General features: G+C 38.6%; 4 protein-coding genes across 7 annotated transcripts; 2 read left to right on the forward strand and 2 right to left on the reverse strand.

The window, feature by feature from the left end:
• Nucleotides 1-35: 35 nt before the first annotated feature.
• On the reverse strand, nucleotides 36-3,859 carry LOC128879964 (uncharacterized). Its single transcript, XM_054129544.1, has 6 exons — nucleotides 3,608-3,859; nucleotides 2,781-3,331; nucleotides 2,584-2,656; nucleotides 1,346-1,592; nucleotides 1,064-1,227; nucleotides 36-988 (listed from the first exon to the last, which is right to left on the reverse strand). The coding sequence occupies exons 1-6, from the start codon at nucleotides 3,773-3,775 to the stop codon at nucleotides 332-334; spliced, it is 1,860 nt and encodes a 619-aa protein (XP_053985519.1). The 5' UTR covers nucleotides 3,776-3,859; the 3' UTR covers nucleotides 36-331.
• On the forward strand, nucleotides 3,721-9,799 carry LOC128880438 (A-kinase anchor protein 10, mitochondrial). 3 transcript variants are annotated; one of them, XR_008457823.1, is made up of 11 exons: nucleotides 4,547-5,473; nucleotides 5,726-6,503; nucleotides 6,586-6,709; nucleotides 6,778-6,914; nucleotides 6,995-7,145; nucleotides 7,220-7,334; nucleotides 7,423-7,597; nucleotides 7,660-7,733; nucleotides 7,798-7,850; nucleotides 7,912-8,074; nucleotides 8,579-9,799. XR_008457823.1 is itself a non-coding variant. In XM_054130533.1 (10 exons), exons 2-10 carry the CDS (start codon nucleotides 5,899-5,901, stop codon nucleotides 7,999-8,001), a joined length of 1,524 nt encoding a protein of 507 aa, XP_053986508.1. In that variant the 5' UTR covers nucleotides 3,721-3,860; nucleotides 5,726-5,898; the 3' UTR covers nucleotides 8,002-9,799. The 3 variants fall into 3 exon arrangements, 2 of the variants coding, with proteins under 2 accessions (XP_053986508.1, XP_053986507.1); XM_054130533.1 differs by lacking the exon at nucleotides 4,547-5,473 and adding an exon at nucleotides 3,721-3,860 and having other exon boundaries at nucleotides 7,912-9,799; XM_054130532.1 differs by having other exon boundaries at nucleotides 4,549-5,473; nucleotides 7,912-9,799.
• A 147-nt stretch (nucleotides 9,800-9,946) lies between these two features.
• Nucleotides 9,947-11,886, reverse strand: LOC128880442 (G-protein coupled receptor 143-like). The gene is made up of 6 exons (XM_054130537.1): nucleotides 11,479-11,886; nucleotides 11,306-11,417; nucleotides 11,113-11,207; nucleotides 10,853-11,031; nucleotides 10,453-10,780; nucleotides 9,947-10,385 (listed from the first exon to the last, which is right to left on the reverse strand). The coding sequence occupies exons 1-6, from the start codon at nucleotides 11,626-11,628 to the stop codon at nucleotides 10,161-10,163; spliced, it is 1,089 nt and encodes a 362-aa protein (XP_053986512.1). The 5' UTR covers nucleotides 11,629-11,886; the 3' UTR covers nucleotides 9,947-10,160.
• On the forward strand, nucleotides 10,740-15,953 carry LOC128880437 (lymphocyte-specific helicase-like). 2 transcript variants are annotated; one of them, XM_054130530.1, is made up of 8 exons: nucleotides 10,740-10,862; nucleotides 12,575-12,678; nucleotides 13,203-13,552; nucleotides 13,628-14,217; nucleotides 14,299-14,936; nucleotides 15,010-15,404; nucleotides 15,472-15,727; nucleotides 15,814-15,953. In XM_054130530.1, the coding sequence occupies exons 2-8, from the start codon at nucleotides 12,618-12,620 to the stop codon at nucleotides 15,870-15,872; spliced, it is 2,349 nt and encodes a 782-aa protein (XP_053986505.1). In that variant the 5' UTR covers nucleotides 10,740-10,862; nucleotides 12,575-12,617; the 3' UTR covers nucleotides 15,873-15,953. The 2 variants fall into 2 exon arrangements, with proteins under 2 accessions (XP_053986505.1, XP_053986506.1); XM_054130531.1 differs by lacking the exon at nucleotides 10,740-10,862 and having other exon boundaries at nucleotides 12,411-12,678; nucleotides 14,299-14,714; nucleotides 14,772-14,936.
• The last annotated feature ends 35 nt before the right edge of the window (nucleotides 15,954-15,988 follow it).

The following is a 15,988-nucleotide window of genomic DNA, read 5'->3' on the forward strand; positions in this document are numbered from 1 at the left end:
GTGGCTGTTACAGGGAAATGGAGATCTACTCGAAAAGCTTGCTTGTTCGTACTTGCGATTTATTTCTTTCTCCTCTTATATATATAATACAGATGTGCGAATAGAGCATGATATAAATAATGCACGTATAAAAGAATGGAATGGGTGTTCGAGTACACACGAGTCGAGTCGAAGTATTATGTATCATTCCTAATTATTCCTATCGAATCCGTTACATGGAGTTATATAGAGCGCCATCGTCTTGCGACTACGCTGCGTACATATCACAATCGTTGTGGCTGCAATCACCATGAATAAATGGAGTAGCAGAGTACGTTAGACCCAAGGGATTTCAGTAAAAATTCGCATCGTTCTGGCAGATGCCCGATTTGTCCCTGAACCTCCCCGGGCCACAGTTCTCGATTCCTCCACCCAGCAATACCAGTTCTTGGGACTTGTTGACCAGTTCGTTTCCCTCGTTCGACTTCAAGGACGCGTCCTTCTCTTCCTTTTCGGACAGCTGCTTCTTCAGCGACATTCCCGGTCTGGTGGCTTTGGCAACCTCCTCCCTGACCGTCAGATCGTCCGATTGGGCGAGATTGTCCACCGTGGAGTACTTGATGCGCGTAGGGTTACCGTGATCCTCTCTTGGACCATTGACCAGTCCACGGCTTTCCTCGCTCCCCCCAAGGCTCCTCGTCTTCTTCTCCGAATTCCTCGCGTCGATGGACACTTCCGGGGTTGGCTCCCCCTCCAAACTATTCAGAGGCGTTTCTATCTTGACCTTCCCCTCGCTGTTGACCTCAGAACCCCCTAATTTTTCAGGACGTTTACTTCTCGTCTTCTCTCCTTTCTCTAGGTGGACTATCTCGACGTGGTAAGGCTCTTTACCCTCGTATTTCTCTTCCGTCTCGTACACCATGGACCCTGATGATTCCTCGGAGTCCTCTGGCTCTTCGGCGTCTTCCCTGGTGGGTTTCAAAGCGCTCATAGCGATGTTACTCACCGCCTACGGAATTATTTTTGGCAAATGTATTAAGAGCGTCCCTTTTTTTCAGGTACAACGGAAAATAAAGGTACTGACCTCCTTCATAGCATGCGTGAACTTCCCTGAACCACCTCCGTCGATGACGAGGAAGATGAAGTTCTCGAGCGTTGCTTGCCAATTGTCGCGTTTGGCAGTCTGCTGTTGATCGTACTTGGCCGGCGCGGCCTCTGCCCACGGAACGAACGATCCAAGCAGCATGCCTGAGTCGAGGAAGTACGAATTAAAACTTTATTAACGTAAATATTTCATTCTTCGTACCCCCTCCAATTCATTTGGGCGATATAGTAATAGAATGTTGTCTATCACGTGTTCCTGTACCTGACAGCAGAAGAAGAGACGCGTAGGGTACCATCTTGACGATGCTTCCTGAGCTGCACCGAGCTGCACGAAGTCTGATCCTCGACTGTGGGAGATCGGTTCGCTTCCTTGGCAGCTCGTATATAGATCCAGGGAACATCACCGTTGGAGAGGGTAATAAACGCTTCCCGCCCGAGTGGCGATCGACTAGAACGATCGGGAGAGCTTGCCCACCCGTCAACGACCGGTTAGATAATTGTTTGACATATTTTCACTCCTTTCCTCGGACGTCCAACGCTAGGGGATCTCTCTAAGCAGAGATCCCGGGATCGATTACATCTAGGAAGCGTAATCCGTGGGACCTTCGAGGTTCCTTCGCTTGGATCATGATTCAATTCTAAGGAGGAGGACCAAATGCGGAAGCTTTTCAATGGGGTCTGAGAATTCTTTGTAAAAATCAGGAAAGTGGCATTTCTTAACTTCTTAATTAAACTAAGTATTAAAGGGGGCCAGAAAGTAATGTCGTTTCTTTTACATTAAATTCAGAGAAATAAATTTATAAGAATCGATTGGTATACAGTGAGCTGATAAATGATATACAAATATTGACATTATTTTCTAGTCCCTTTTAATATTATATGAATAATGAACTGTAGAGAACTGACCATTTCTAGGCTCATTTTTACTAACACATCTAATTGGTTTCTTTTCAGATTCGAGACCTCCGAAAGGGAAACCAAAAATGGAGTCAATGCTATCTACTTAAGTGCTGTTCGACAAGCCTCCAGTACCATTAAACCACAAGCCTTACAATATATGTTAGAGGTGTTCAGACAGATCAGCAAACGATACAACTCATAGCTTTATTGCACCTCTGTTACAAGTTATACTATGTACAACGATAATTAGTCCATACGAGAATGTCCATATGAGAATGTCCATATGAGAATGTAGGATGATGCGATGAAATGGCACATACGTAATTCTTCTTGTATTAGGTTGTCCCAGAAGTTTCTTTCGTGACTTGCACTCAGATGTATTCTTAGAATTTCTTAGATGTTGTAACAGTAACGGAGCAACATGAATCGTACTCGATTCAATAATGTAATATCAGAGATAAAATATCGTGTATGTATTACTTATATTAATGAAATGGAAGAAACTTTTGGGACAACCTAATACAATTGCGTATACGATTCCGTGCAGGCGTTCGCGTAAATAATTCATGGCACGTTTCAGTTCAAGCGCATCCAGTGAACTTCCTCCTGTTCCAGATTCTTCGCGCTGCGCATCAAGTCGTTCAGAAGTTTTGGCGCCAGCTGCATCGCCAGACTGCGAAAGAAACAATCAGAAATGCCACCAATTTGACCTCTTTGGTTAAACAGAGATTGAATCGATTTCTAGATACACAAGAAATTTTGGACCCTGTCTCTGATCGTTTAAGATCGATACTCACGGTATGAATGACAATCGTTGTTGTCCCAGTCGACGACAACGACCCTTCCCATCGGGCGAGTATCCAGATCGACACCGTCTCCTGGCCAGTCTCTTCATGAGATGATCCACGACCACTCCAGCGTTCTCCGGCGTCGAATCTTCGTCGCTCTCGAACGTGTTCCCAGTCTTGTCGTTGACCCTGGTCTTTAGGGTCCCGTTAATCGAATCGTCTGGTTTCTCTAACGACAAAGGCGCCGGAGTGTCATCCAAGGTCGAATTTCCGCTAGTTTCGGTAACTGGAGTCGAGTTCTCATCCGATAAATCCACCGTCGAGGTAGAATTATCGTTTTGAGGTTCGTCGGTTTCTAGACTCGAGTCCTCGACCGCGAAAACATTCGAGGATTCGCTTGGAGTAGAGTTCTGAACGGAATCGGATGGCGTCCCTGAGACATTAGCCTGTTGGGTTGTCGAAGAGGACACTGGAGTAGTAGACTCAGTCGTTGAGGTACTAGTGGGTTTGACGATGGGTTTCAGCGTGAAATCGGCGTAGTCGTAGAAGTAGTCGTATTCCTGCAACCGACGATCGCGATATGCTTCATTAATCTAGAATCTGAGCATTAATATTAATTACTAGAGCATCTCGACAGCTACCCCCACCCTGAGGTAGCTCGCACACGACAAAACGCGTCTACCGCGACACAAACATGCCAGAAGAGCATCTCTATACCTTCGCGCGGAAGATAAGAATCGTCGAGAATAATACGTTTCGTTATCGCGTTTTATCTGGTCTTATCGATACTACTTAACCGCCAGACACTCGGAACCGTGGACGACGGTCGGCGTTACCGTGTAATCGTCGAGCAACTCCGTGTTCAGCACCGCCAGGACTTGCACGTCCTTCAGTTCGACCTGGACGTTCACGTTGCCTGTTTGTCGTTGATCGTAGCTCGCTGGCAGAGACAGACAGCCCGCCACGAGGTGAACCAGGACGAGGAGGACGCGACGTGGTAGCATGACGGCGGATCCGTACACCTTCCGCGGCGAGTGATTGGAAAAATGAGCGAGGATCGTCGACAGGACTCACACTGAGCGGGTCCAGGTGAGAGGCGGTGTATCCGCGATGCTCTTCCTTGATATAGTGGTCAGCACGCCCGAGAAACCGGTATTCTTTCTCGTCGAACGGTCACGGGAGCCTCGAGCGCACTGCCCGGACATTGGCCCCGTCGTGTACTGATATACATGGAGACACGCGTTTCTCGATGAATTCTGATTTAAATGCAATCACGACGCGAGGACAATTCGAATGAACCGTGAGAATGGAAGGATTCGTGGTGGACGTGGGACATCATGTTCCTGGAGTTACGTTCTCGGTGGTGAACGGAGAACCCGAACAGGGACTCGAATTGCTAATTAAACTCTGTACTTGAGACAGAACTTCTGTCACAGAAGTGATCATTGCTGCCTAAGAAGGATCCTCTGATGATCTGACATGGTCTCTGACATGATTCTGACTCTGGGTTCGTACGATGCTGGAGTTTGGATAATGGAGGAGGATTCAGCAAGTCCTTTAATACGGGAGCTCTGGGATTCAGTTTTGTGGTAGATCTTCCTCTTTCAAGAGGGGCTCTAGGATCTTGTTTCTTTAATGGAAGCTCTAGGATTGATGAGTATCGTGATAGATTTTCCTCTCTATATCCTCTAGAATATTGTTTTTTAATCGAACGAGCGAGGAATATTTACCAGGGCTCTAGGATCTTGTTTCTTTAATGGAAGCTCTAGGATTGATGAGTATCGTGATAGATTTTCCTCTCTATATCCTCTAGAATATCGTTTTTTAATCGAACAGAAATGGTACAGTTATATATCTGATTTTGTTAGATATTAAAGAAAATCTAGATATAAAAGATATAAAAGAAAATCTAACAGCTTCTATTTAAACGTCGAGTTCTCGCAAGCGCGCATCTCGAAGGCATTCTTCTCCGTTGGAGAGGGGAGTCCCTGGCATTTGGCTCGTGCTTCAAACCTACTCAAACCTATTCGTAAATTCTCGTATAAATTCAGATTCATTGTTGAGGATAACAGAAAATCAATATTCCATCGATGTTTCCACCACCCTACGAAAATCCTCTAATTCCCAAGTTCCCTTCACCTTCACGATCTCTTACAAATTTCATTCGTAACATTCTCTGTTCAAATGGCAACGATCTAACGATTTGCAACCACGGGATGCACCGAGGCATTCCTCACGATTACGAAACTGCTTAGAATAATCCTATTTCGTCAACATAGTGAATAATTTGACAACACGAATGATTTCAGCAACATAAATTGCAATTAAAACGAGCCAACATCGTCAGTGTTGCGATTCACGATCACTTTTTACCCGCGAAGAGTAAATCCGTAAATGTCAGAGAAATGTTCGGTCGAACCGAGGCAGCGATCCTGAACAGAGCGGCGATGACATTAATGACGATTCGGTGAAATGTCATGTGTCGTGTGTGTGCGTGCGATCAAGGAAGTTCATCGTGTCGTTTTCCTAATTCAGTGTTTAGCACCGTGCCCGAAAGGAGCTCGACGCATAAATTTTCGTTTCCGACAGGAAGAGATTGGCGTCAGCCTTCGAAACATTATTTCCACGTTCGATCATCACATAGCGTCGCTTATCATGTTTCGTTCTGACGTGAACAATGTTTCCATTTTTTAAGAAGTCTGGTAAATATTCCTCGCTCGTTTCTCGTCTGGTCCATTCATATCTCGTATATCAATAGAAATTCTTGTTGATTGCGTCGTACCTAACCTAAAGACGAAAATATTTATCCCTCTGTCAACCTCGAATTTTGCGTTTCGTACTCGTTGGCACGAACGATACACGATCAATCAAAATCGAATAACTCTTCGAGTTTATTAATTTTGACGATGTTTAATACGAAATTAAATGTAGAGAATAATTTTCGTTAATTTTAGGGCAAAGAGACAGTCCCAGATCTTTGCAAGCTTCTCCTACAAAGTCGACAAGTTCTGGGAAATCGTTTGGAGATGTCCTCAACGGCGGTTCGTTCGTTGGAACGCCAACAGGTACAGTGTACAGCCTTGAGGAAGAAGAGGAAAACGAAGTTATCAATGGGGAAACGAAAGAAATGTATTCCTTTGGCTCTCAGCTCTCTAAAACCCTCCCACAGATCCTTGCGGATAAAGGTGCTCTCGGTTATTTCATCCAGTTTATGGAGACACGTAACTGTATAGCGCTTATTAAATTCTGGCTCGAAGTGGAATGTTTGTATAGCTCGATCGGCATACAAGAAATTAATAGGAAAAATGTGGAATCTTCGAATACTGAAAATTCTAATAGACTCTCTAGTTCGGTGGATGATAACGAGAATTTTCATTGTAAAATAATGCAGGATACTGCAAATGATTGTGAAACTAAAAATACATTGATCAACGAGTATGTAAATAGTAACAATACAAAATCAAATTGCAACGACATGCCAAAGACTAGTCAAACGATAAGCAGAACGCGACAATCAAACTACACGTGCAAGAGACGCGACATGACGACCACTAGACAAGATGCTATAAGAATTTACAAGAAATATTTCGTTAAAGATGTCTTGGATACCAATCACATTCCGGAAGAGCTGAAGACAGAAACAGAGAAAGCTTTTGCTTGCGAAAATATTGAGCCTATGTTGCAGTGCCTACTATCTGTTCAAACAATCGTATACAAGATATTAGAGAATGAGTGAGTATGAGAGAGCCACGTGGAATAATTCTTCTGTGATCCTTTAGTGGAGTATGGAAGTTTAAAAATGGTGTTTTTATAGGCATATTAATGACTTCTTAAGAAGCGAATTCAATTGTAAACACCAGATTGATGTTCTTACCAGTGGTAATGTACAGCTAACAGACATATTGTACAACGAAACTGCGTTCTTTTATTTCATGGAGGTAACAATGTTGCGCGCATACTTAACGGCATTTTGAATTCTTACGATTAAAAGTCTTTGATCTTCCAGTTTTTAGAACTTGAAAACAAACGAGAATTACTGGATTTCTGGATGTCTGCTGTCAATTACAAACAAAACTTATTGGAAAAGGAGGATGCTACAGATCCTGAAGAAGCACAAACGGATGCTCTGATTATTTATGACAAGTATTTATTTTGAGAGATTCCTGGAAGTTTAATCAAAAATTTTTTTGATGAAAAAACTAATGCTATTTGCACAATTACAGATATTTTAGTTTACAAGCAACGATGCCTCTTGGATTTAGCGATAAAATTCGTTTCCAAGTGGAACAAAATATTTGCCACGAAGACGGAGAAGGACCACGACCCGACTGTTTCGATAAACCTTGTAAAATTGTATATAATTTCTTGAATAAGGTAACATTTGATATCAAAGATCAATATTGATACGACAATAGCACTGTGTTCAGATAACATTATATTTTTTCCAGCATTATCTACCCACTTTCTTATCATCGCAGTTGTATTACAAATACTTATCTGAATTAATCAATACTATACAAAGCAGTCCGTGTTCGAGTTTACATCCTAGGATAAAAAGAGCAGGTATGTATACCGTTTAGTACGTCCTCCGCTATTAGTTATAATTGTCGTACTTAAAATTATCTAACAGCAATTATCTTGGCAATTTTAGGTTCCGATTGTAGTAGCGAGGTGAGTTCTGTTAGTATTAATATGCAAAATACCCTGCAGGCAGGGGGCGAAGGACATAGATCGGCCAATACCAAATCGAGTATTACCGGCGGAATGAACATCGATACTAGACAACTTTACGATCCGGATTCCTTATGGAGACGTAATAAATATAGGTAAATTTTTAAATAAATATCTTATCTAATAAAAATCGTTTCGATACACATTTCCTTTTCAGTTTGAGCGTCGGTTACGTCGATAATTTAGGCAGGTTCGTTACCGAAATAGAGCCAGATCCTCAGAAAAAATCTGGTAAGTTCTTTTAAGACGGAATCAAAAATAGAATCAAGATATTTGTTTATAAAAATGATTTTAGAGTCTCGATTAACGCGTGTTGTGAAGAGGCTTGTACATATGGAACAAGACAAGGTGAGTTTCATGGCACGTTTCTATAACTTTGTTTTGAATTGTAACAAAATGATATAATTAGGCGAAAGAAGAGTTAGCGTGGAAGATCGCCGAGATGATCGTTCGCGAGATCACGTCTTTGACTCTAGGAGCTTCGAATTTTTCATCCTGATGGCAGACTCTACGTACGATGACATCAATTTCCTTTCTTTGTATAATATACTTCGCACTTTAAATGCTTAAAGGTAAATATTTTTTTTAAGTATGATTTTTTAAACGTTTACGGACCGATATCATATTTTGCCAAAGTGCCAAATCGAATAGAAACGAGACGAAATATTTTATTACATTTAAGAACGAAATTCAATCACCGACGGAAACGTTCGTCTGCACTTATAAATTTTTCGTACTTTTCTTACCGATATTTTTGCGTCTTTTTTTATAACGCACGAACGAAACCATGCATTTAAAAGTTGAGTCTACTATAAGATCGCACTTATGATCAACGTAGAATTAACGAGCAAGGATGTATAATATAAATCTTTTACATTTGAAACGGATATTTCACTGAAATTGACTTTTAGTTGCAAAAAATAAATTACATCGGTATAAATACGAAACTCTTCTGCTTCTTAAAAGCACAATAACGATCTGTATAAACGGAAACGATTTCATGCTTTTATTACTTTCGTGAGATTATAAAAATATTCTTCTGTGTCGTAAGATATAATTGTACTGTCTTTTTATAGCAATGATATTAGGACGTACGGGCATATTGCTTTGCGTTCGTTATGCTGTGTTACTTTTTTAATCGTTCGACTGCCAAGTACTTTTGTAGCTCAGTAAGTTTTACGCTTTCTTCTTTAACAATTCTCGATGTTTTCTAACCTACAAAAAAAAAAAAAAAAAGACTTAGAAACATATGTTTTACGTGTGACAACTAAAAGATTTATGACATATCGCGGAGGAATGTGATTTAGAATGTGGTTCACTGGTTTCGAAACTTAACAAACGAAGTGCACTTTAGACGTATTAGATCGAGGATATGACGAAATCGTAAATATTCGTAATTTAGAATTCGTGTTAATATTCTGTTCACCTTCTTTGAAGTACTCAGACGTTAGATGTCAACTTTGCAGTATTTATTATAATTCACTATACAGGATCGCAAAAAGAAAAAAAAAAGAAACGACAAATATTCATTTTGTTACTGTATAGTCAAAAGAATCTTTATATACGATCAATCTTACATAGTTAGTACTATTAGGTAAAGTAATTTAGCTTTACGGAAAGATTATTTTATTAAAATTGAATCTATTTTTAAAAAGAAACTAACGATACATAGTATATTGAGAATACGATTTAAGTGATAACGTTTACACGTCGGACGTGACGAGTAGTCAGGTCCAATGGTGCACACCGGTTCCTTTTTGCATGAACGCGAAAGAACTTGTGGCAACAGGTTATACAGTATTTTCGCGATCTATGCGCGTGAAACATTTTGCATACACTTAAGTATACTCTACATTCGAGTTTAACTTGCAATAAGCATGAATTCTGGATTATATCGTATAGTCTTCGTATCGATATAGATCTTTTGGTGCTAACATAGAGAGAACTCGTTGCCCGAAAAATATAGTCTTCGCATTCATACGGATGTACATACAAATTTTTTTATCAAGAAGGGGAGGGATGTCGTACGAATAAAAATTTATTAATCAAAAATAATTGAGCGCATCTACGTGCACTATTTTCCGAGATATACGTACTTTTGTTTCAAAGGTGCTCCTTAGCAATAACGATGAAGGTCAGCCGCGGAGTTGTCACGTTATCAAATCGAGGTATCAGTTATAAAAATTTGAATGCTTTGCGTTGAACATCTGTGATTTATTAATTGTAAAATCGCAGCGTAAGAAACATTAGATGTACAAAAATCCGTTATATCGATTAAATAATAGTACTGTATATAAGTGTTCTCCTTATACATGTAGAAAATAAAATCTCTTATATCTATAACAAGTAACAAACGTGCTTACACGGAAAAGCACCTCGAGTTAGAACGACAAATACTTCTTGCGTAAAGCTTTTCCACCGCGTACTAATCTCTCGAAGAATCTACGTTCAGATACATTCGTAAAGCGTTAAAAAATCAATTCGATGCATATATGTATATATACATGCAATGCTTATAAGTAAATATTAATGTCTAGCGTTATTCTTGTCAAACGTGTTCATATTGCAACGAACGATTGAGCGGGTTATAAAAATATAAACTTCCTTTAAGAACTTCGTAAGGCAGTAAAAGGCTGACGCGTTAATAAATTTATAACTTTAAAACGACGAAGATCCGTTTATGCTCGTATGCGGCGGGCAGCCATATTTTGGATTTAACAGTGGCGACGATTCGGTTAATCGCACACCCGTGTTTCCTTTTCCGATTTGACTTATGTTAAAACTCCCCAACATTTGGCAACATTCGAGTCGAAATTTTTCCGTTTTGCCCCATCGTTTGTATACCAATGCATTAAAGAACGCTTGCAGAGGATTTGTAACAGCCTGCGAATGGAATGTTCAATAATACGTGCTTTGAATTTACTATGTTAATGCTGTAAGATATACATACCATTATATACCATAGGGTGATGATAGCTTTAATCGGTAATTGGAACCATAAAGTCCATAGTAATATTCCGTTGATTAAATTCGGTAACCAACACAAGTAATATACAACGTTAGTCAACGCGAATTTCAGTTTTATGGTCTGCACCAGTTTCCTTTCTCTGCCCGTTATTTGCGCCAAACTACAACTAACGGCTGTTTGAAGGTCACGCGTTGAAGCGAAGTATAATACGGGATTTACTATCATTACCACTGTTAATAGTACATAAGTAGCACAATAGTTTGGCAGAATACGTAATATGGCAGTGGACAGAGATGTTAAATTGTGGCAGCTGGAAGAGTAATTATATAAGTCAAATAAATTTGTACAAAGTTATTGCTATTGTCAAGTTAAGGGTACCAACTTTGCATTTGGTATGTACAAGATTGCCAAACCAAATGTGGTCAGAATTGCTGGACATATCCATGCAAAGGCATGGTAGCATGTAGGATGTCCAGATCGATCACCAAGGAGGAGTTTCATGTCTATTGCATAGCACAGTGTCCAGATCCATGTTGCCATGTAAAAGTATTGTGTCCAGGCCTGGAAATGCATGTATCGAATGCATTAACATTTCAAAAGATATAGTAATTAGAAATTTAATGTTTAATATAATTATATTACCGATGAAAGAGCACAGAAGACAACACTGGAAGTATCGTCTTCCATTGGCATTATAGACTTGAAATTCATCCAGAGAGCAGATCTAATAAATACACCTAAAAGACAATGAAAATCAGGAATAAGATACTGTAGATATTCAGAATTAGAGCGACTATTTAAAGAGAGTATATCAAAAATAGTATGTAAGAGTCACCTAGGGATGCCAAGAGGTCAGCAGTTGCGAGCCACATAATGATCTCCCTCCCTCTAGAAGAAGAAAAGCTTTGCCATCGGTGAGGAAGACTAGACGTTTCCCTTGGTAGTATCTGCAAAAGAACTTTCCTAGTCTGTCGGTGCGATGATTGGACATATTAAAATTTTACTTACTTGATAAACTGCACCTAGGATGCCTATAGCAGAAGAGAGCATGCACACCGAGTTGTATGCGTCCGTGTTAAATTCTTGCATTATCACGATTGCCATATCCGTTCTGTTAGAATGATGACAACAGAACGTTTGTATTGTCGGATCGGCCATATTATGTTTGATTTTGATTTCTCGAGCATTGATCGAAGGGACGATAAGAAAAACCTATTGGCGATAAGATATTGCTCGTTTCTTAAATTGTTTTGCGTATTAAATCGCGTCATATAAATCGAAGCTATTCTCCATCGATCGAACGTTGGTTTTACGAAAACTCTGTAAAGAATCAATCAAGTCTTGTACATTTTTATTTTAAAACGAAACCGTACGAAACGTTTGATCGACAGATCGGCCTCGACGCCATGCCTTTCGCTTTAATCAGCTTTAAAAAAATGTTTCTTGTACATAGAGTACTACAGAGTTGAAACTCCAGTATCTTTTAGGTCTCGATACTGTACATGAATCTATAATCTTTCGTCCGTGACAATACTGCAATGTTCTTTATTTAAATGCATCTTCTAGAAATATCTGAAATCATCTGAAACAGTTGAATTCGAAAGCTGCAAGAACAGTTTTCCAACATTTTCGTAGGGGCTTTAGATAGTTTGAAGTTGATGCAGTGATGGACAAAATCAGGCAAAACCCTAGGCATTGAATAAATTCGTCTCGTTTCCTCTTTTCAACATTTTCCACAATTTTTCAAAATAGGAGACGAGAGAAACACTTTGGCTTTGAGATTTATTCGAAGCCTAGGTTTCTGTCCATCAATTTAGTTTTGTAACCAATACGATTCTCAGCAATTATGCAATCGAGTTAGATATCATGCTGTTGGTGTTGAAAAATTAAAGGTTGACTGTCTAGCTTCTTTATCATGTTTATGCTCGTTGTAGAAAGCGCGGTCTGTTTTGATTTGAACTTTGAAGCCCTCTATACGCGTTTACCAGCTTTGCTCTTACATTTGGCGGGATCTTACTTGATCGTTCTCGTCAGTAAAGGCTAGTCGCGAACACTGTGCATTCGTGTTTTGTTTCTTTTCTTTATATTTCAATTTGTTGTTCAGTGGACAGGTGTGACAGAATTGATTTAAGTTGTTTATATAGAAAATGGAGAAGGAAAATATAGATGTCACGGGGAATTTGTCTAATGGCACGAGTTTAATCGCAGGTGAATATCTCTATTTCATTAAAGAGAATTTGATTTAGTACTAATTTTACAAACTTATTTAGATTGACATTCGTTTAATACACGTTTCTTTGAAAAAATGGAAGAATTATACGCTGACTTGAATTGATAACGGAAATTAATATGAAAGTATTTTCATTGTTTGTTGTGCTTAATAGGAATATGTAGTTATTTCTTTACGAATTTGTTTGTAATCCAAGTTATGATCGTCTTTAAATGACCTCAAAGTAACCTGTTTCTGTGACATTGACAATCAGTACGAGATAAAACAAATGCGCATGCACACATGCACGTGCGCGTTAATTGAAAATCAGACCGATAGTTCATCCTTCAAATCCTTCTTTATCGAATTTTTTAGTCCTTTTTAATCATTTAATTACGAAAAACATTAACATAATGATTTGAGTTCCACATTAATTATAACATTCCTAGCATGGTGCACATTAAATTAGTAATTATGATGGGTATTTCTGAATTTTTTGATTTTCTTTTTTGGCTATGGAAAGGTAATCCAAAGAATCTTGCGGATGATGTAGTATTCAGTAGTGAGCCATTGAAAGAAAATGTACAGGAAGTGAAAAGAAGGAAAAGACAAATTGAATCGGAAAGTAAACAAATAAGAGAGGAAAAGTACAATAGAGAATTACAAGAACAACAATATAAACGATTAATGCATTTATTGAACAGAAGTAAATTTTATTCTTCATATATTGTTAATAAAATTAATGATACTACCAAGAATAGCGATAAAAATGTTAATAAAAGACATATGAAAGAGGCTGGTACTGCTGCTGGTGTTTCACCAGAGGCAAAAGATAAAAGGAGGATCTATAAACAAAATTATATATCAGTAGATGTAAGAATACTCATGTTGTAATTTTTATGTAACTTGTACAATGTTTTTCTTTCTAACAGTTAACATATTCGCTAGGTGCAAAGGAAAATAGTTTCAAAGCAACATAGATTGAATTCTTATGACGAGAGCCTTGAGTCTGAATTGATTATAGATTCCAAAAATGATAAACAAGAAGCTTGCAATACTGCTACAGAGACACCAAAGTTTTTCAATGGGGTTTTAAGAGATTATCAAAAAGAAGGATTGCAATGGCTGCAGGTGCTGTATGAGAATGGTATAAATGGTATTTTAGCTGATGAGATGGGTCTGGGGAAAACGATACAAGTGATAGCTTTGATATGTCACCTGATTGAAAAACAGCAGGATGGCCCTTATTTAATAATTGCACCTCTTTCAACTATACCAAATTGGATGATCGAATTTGAAAGATTTGCTCCAAAGTTACCTGTCTTTCTACTCCATGGTACAATAGATCAAAGATACTCTATAATAAAAAAAATTAAACAAAAGTATAAAATCACAAATACTTATAGTACTATGCCAATTGTGCTCACTAGTTTTGAGATGCCACTAACTGAAAAAAATTTTATGAGATCTTTACATTGGAGGTATATAATAGTCGACGAAGGTCACAGAATCAAAAACCACGAATGTCAACTTGTCGCGTACGTTTATTAAAATTAAAAGTCTAAAATATTTTAAACGATATTCACAATTTTTGTTTATAATTTGTTGTTGTAAAACAGGTTGTTGAAGCAATGCAAATCGATGAATCGACTTTTGCTAACCGGCACACCGCTACAGAACAATTTAGCGGAACTGTGGTCGCTGTTAAATTTTCTATTGCCCGAAATATTTGACGATCTAGCTGTATTTGAATCGTGGTTCGATGCTAAGGAACTCGAATACGACGAAGGAACAAAAAAATTTTTGAAACAAGAAGAAGAGAAGCACGTACTATCGTCGTTGCGTGAGATATTGCAACCGTTTATGTTGAGGCGCGAAAAATCAGACGTTTGTTTAGATGTTCCGGCAAAGAAGGAATTGATCGTCTACGCTCCGCTCACAGTACTCCAACACGATTTATATAAGGCGGTATTAAATCGCGATATAGAGAAATTGAGTTTAATGGACAATTCGCCAATTATATACACAGAGGATGGTAAACGACCAAAAAGAAGATGTACCATGAGGAATGTATTTAACAGCAATCTTTCAGGCTACGCTTATGATTTGGTTCAGGAAATCGACGAAAGTATAGATAACGAATTCTGGAGAAAACAGAAGCCTGTGGATAAGTCACATTTGACTGCTTGGAAACAATACACTGATGTCACAGATCGCAATCGAGATTATTTACTTAATATTAAATCTGGTAATAGAGGTAAGTCACTCTCTTGTAGAAAGTATCATCTGTTACAATATTTCATTGCTACATCGACATCCTTTTGTTTCAGTGGCAATGTACAAAAAAATTGTGAATCACCCGTATTTAGTTCACTGTCCGTTGGATCCGAGTGGTTTACCGAAAATAGACGATGATTTGATTAAGTCGTCTGGTAAGCTTTTAGTATTAGACGCGATGCTTGCAAAGCTTAAAGAGCAGGGACATAAAGTTTTGTTGTTCTCCACTATGACAATGGTATTGGATGTGATAGAAGATTACCTTTCACTGCGTGATTATGATTACGTCAGATTGGATGGTAACACTCCGCTTGAAGTGCGAAAGGAAAACATTAAGAATTTCACTACGAACCCTGATTTATTCTTGTTCCTTATATCTACAAGAGCAGGCGGAGTCGGATTGAATCTTGCTTCAGCGGATACAGTTATTATGTATGACTGTGATTGGGTATGTTACTTTTGACATGTATACTTTGTAATAATTACTAGTTAAAAATTACTAAATCCATTTATAGAATCCGCAAATGGATATACAAGCTATGGCCCGTTGCCACAGAATTGGACAGGTTCGACCCGTGGTTGTGTATAAGTTATGCGTTAAAGGGACAATCGATGAATCGATCATTACTCGTGGGGAAAAAAAACGTTTTCTAGAGAAAGCGGTAATTTCTAAGATCGATAAAATCTCCGTATTCGATAAGGAATCATTACTAAGATTAAAGGAGCTTTTGGAGTCAAAAGAATGTCAAGTAGTCGCGGCTGAAAATCAAGGTAAATCGTAAAACAGGTTTTCGTAACAATTTAACGTAAAAAAAAAAACACGTGTAGTTTGAATAATCTAATAATCCCTGATGCAGTTTTTACAGAAGAAGAACTTAACAAATTGTTAGACAGAAGTGACTTGTATGAGAAATAGCATAAGACGCCTTAAGTAGCCTAAATTTTCTCGAAAAGGATTACGTAAAAAGAATACGGACGAAAATTATTTCATAATATTTATTTTTGTACCTGATGAGTAACCAAGAGAGCAAC

The sequence above is a fragment of the Hylaeus volcanicus genome, chromosome 7 (genome assembly GCF_026283585.1).
Source record: "Hylaeus volcanicus isolate JK05 chromosome 7, UHH_iyHylVolc1.0_haploid, whole genome shotgun sequence".
In the NCBI taxonomy this organism is placed as follows: domain Eukaryota; kingdom Metazoa; phylum Arthropoda; class Insecta; order Hymenoptera; family Colletidae; genus Hylaeus; species Hylaeus volcanicus.

Coding starts and splice junctions, on each gene's coding strand:
- LOC128880442 (XM_054130537.1), bottom strand. CDS start 11,628: ATGGCCGATCCGACAATACAAACGTTCTGTTGTCATCATTCTAACAGA. Junction 11,208..11,305: donor TGACCTCTTGGCATCCCTAG/GTGACTCTTACA, acceptor ATTGTCTTTTAG/GTGTATTTATTAGATCTGCT. Junction 10,781..10,852: donor TTGTACATACCAAATGCAAA/GTTGGTACCCTT, acceptor TTACTCTTCCAG/CTGCCACAATTTAACATCTC.
- LOC128880438 (XM_054130532.1), top strand. CDS start 5,449: ATGTTTCCATTTTTTAAGAAGTCTG. Junction 5,474..5,725: donor TCCATTTTTTAAGAAGTCTG/GTAAATATTCCT, acceptor CGTTAATTTTAG/GGCAAAGAGACAGTCCCAGA. Junction 7,851..7,911: donor TACATATGGAACAAGACAAG/GTGAGTTTCATG, acceptor TGATATAATTAG/GCGAAAGAAGAGTTAGCGTG.
- LOC128880437 (XM_054130530.1), top strand. CDS start 12,618: ATGGAGAAGGAAAATATAGATGTCACGGGGAATTTGTCTAATGGCACG. Junction 12,679..13,202: donor TGGCACGAGTTTAATCGCAG/GTGAATATCTCT, acceptor GGCTATGGAAAG/GTAATCCAAAGAATCTTGCG. Junction 13,553..13,627: donor AAAATTATATATCAGTAGAT/GTAAGAATACTC, acceptor CATATTCGCTAG/GTGCAAAGGAAAATAGTTTC.
- LOC128879964 (XM_054129544.1), bottom strand. CDS start 3,775: ATGCTACCACGTCGCGTCCTCCTCGTCCTGGTTCACCTCGTGGCGGGC. Junction 3,332..3,607: donor AGTTGCTCGACGATTACACG/GTAACGCCGACC, acceptor CGTCGGTTGCAG/GAATACGACTACTTCTACGA. Junction 1,593..2,583: donor AGAATCTGGAACAGGAGGAA/GTTCACTGGATG, acceptor AAGGAGTGAAAA/TATGTCAAACAATTATCTAA.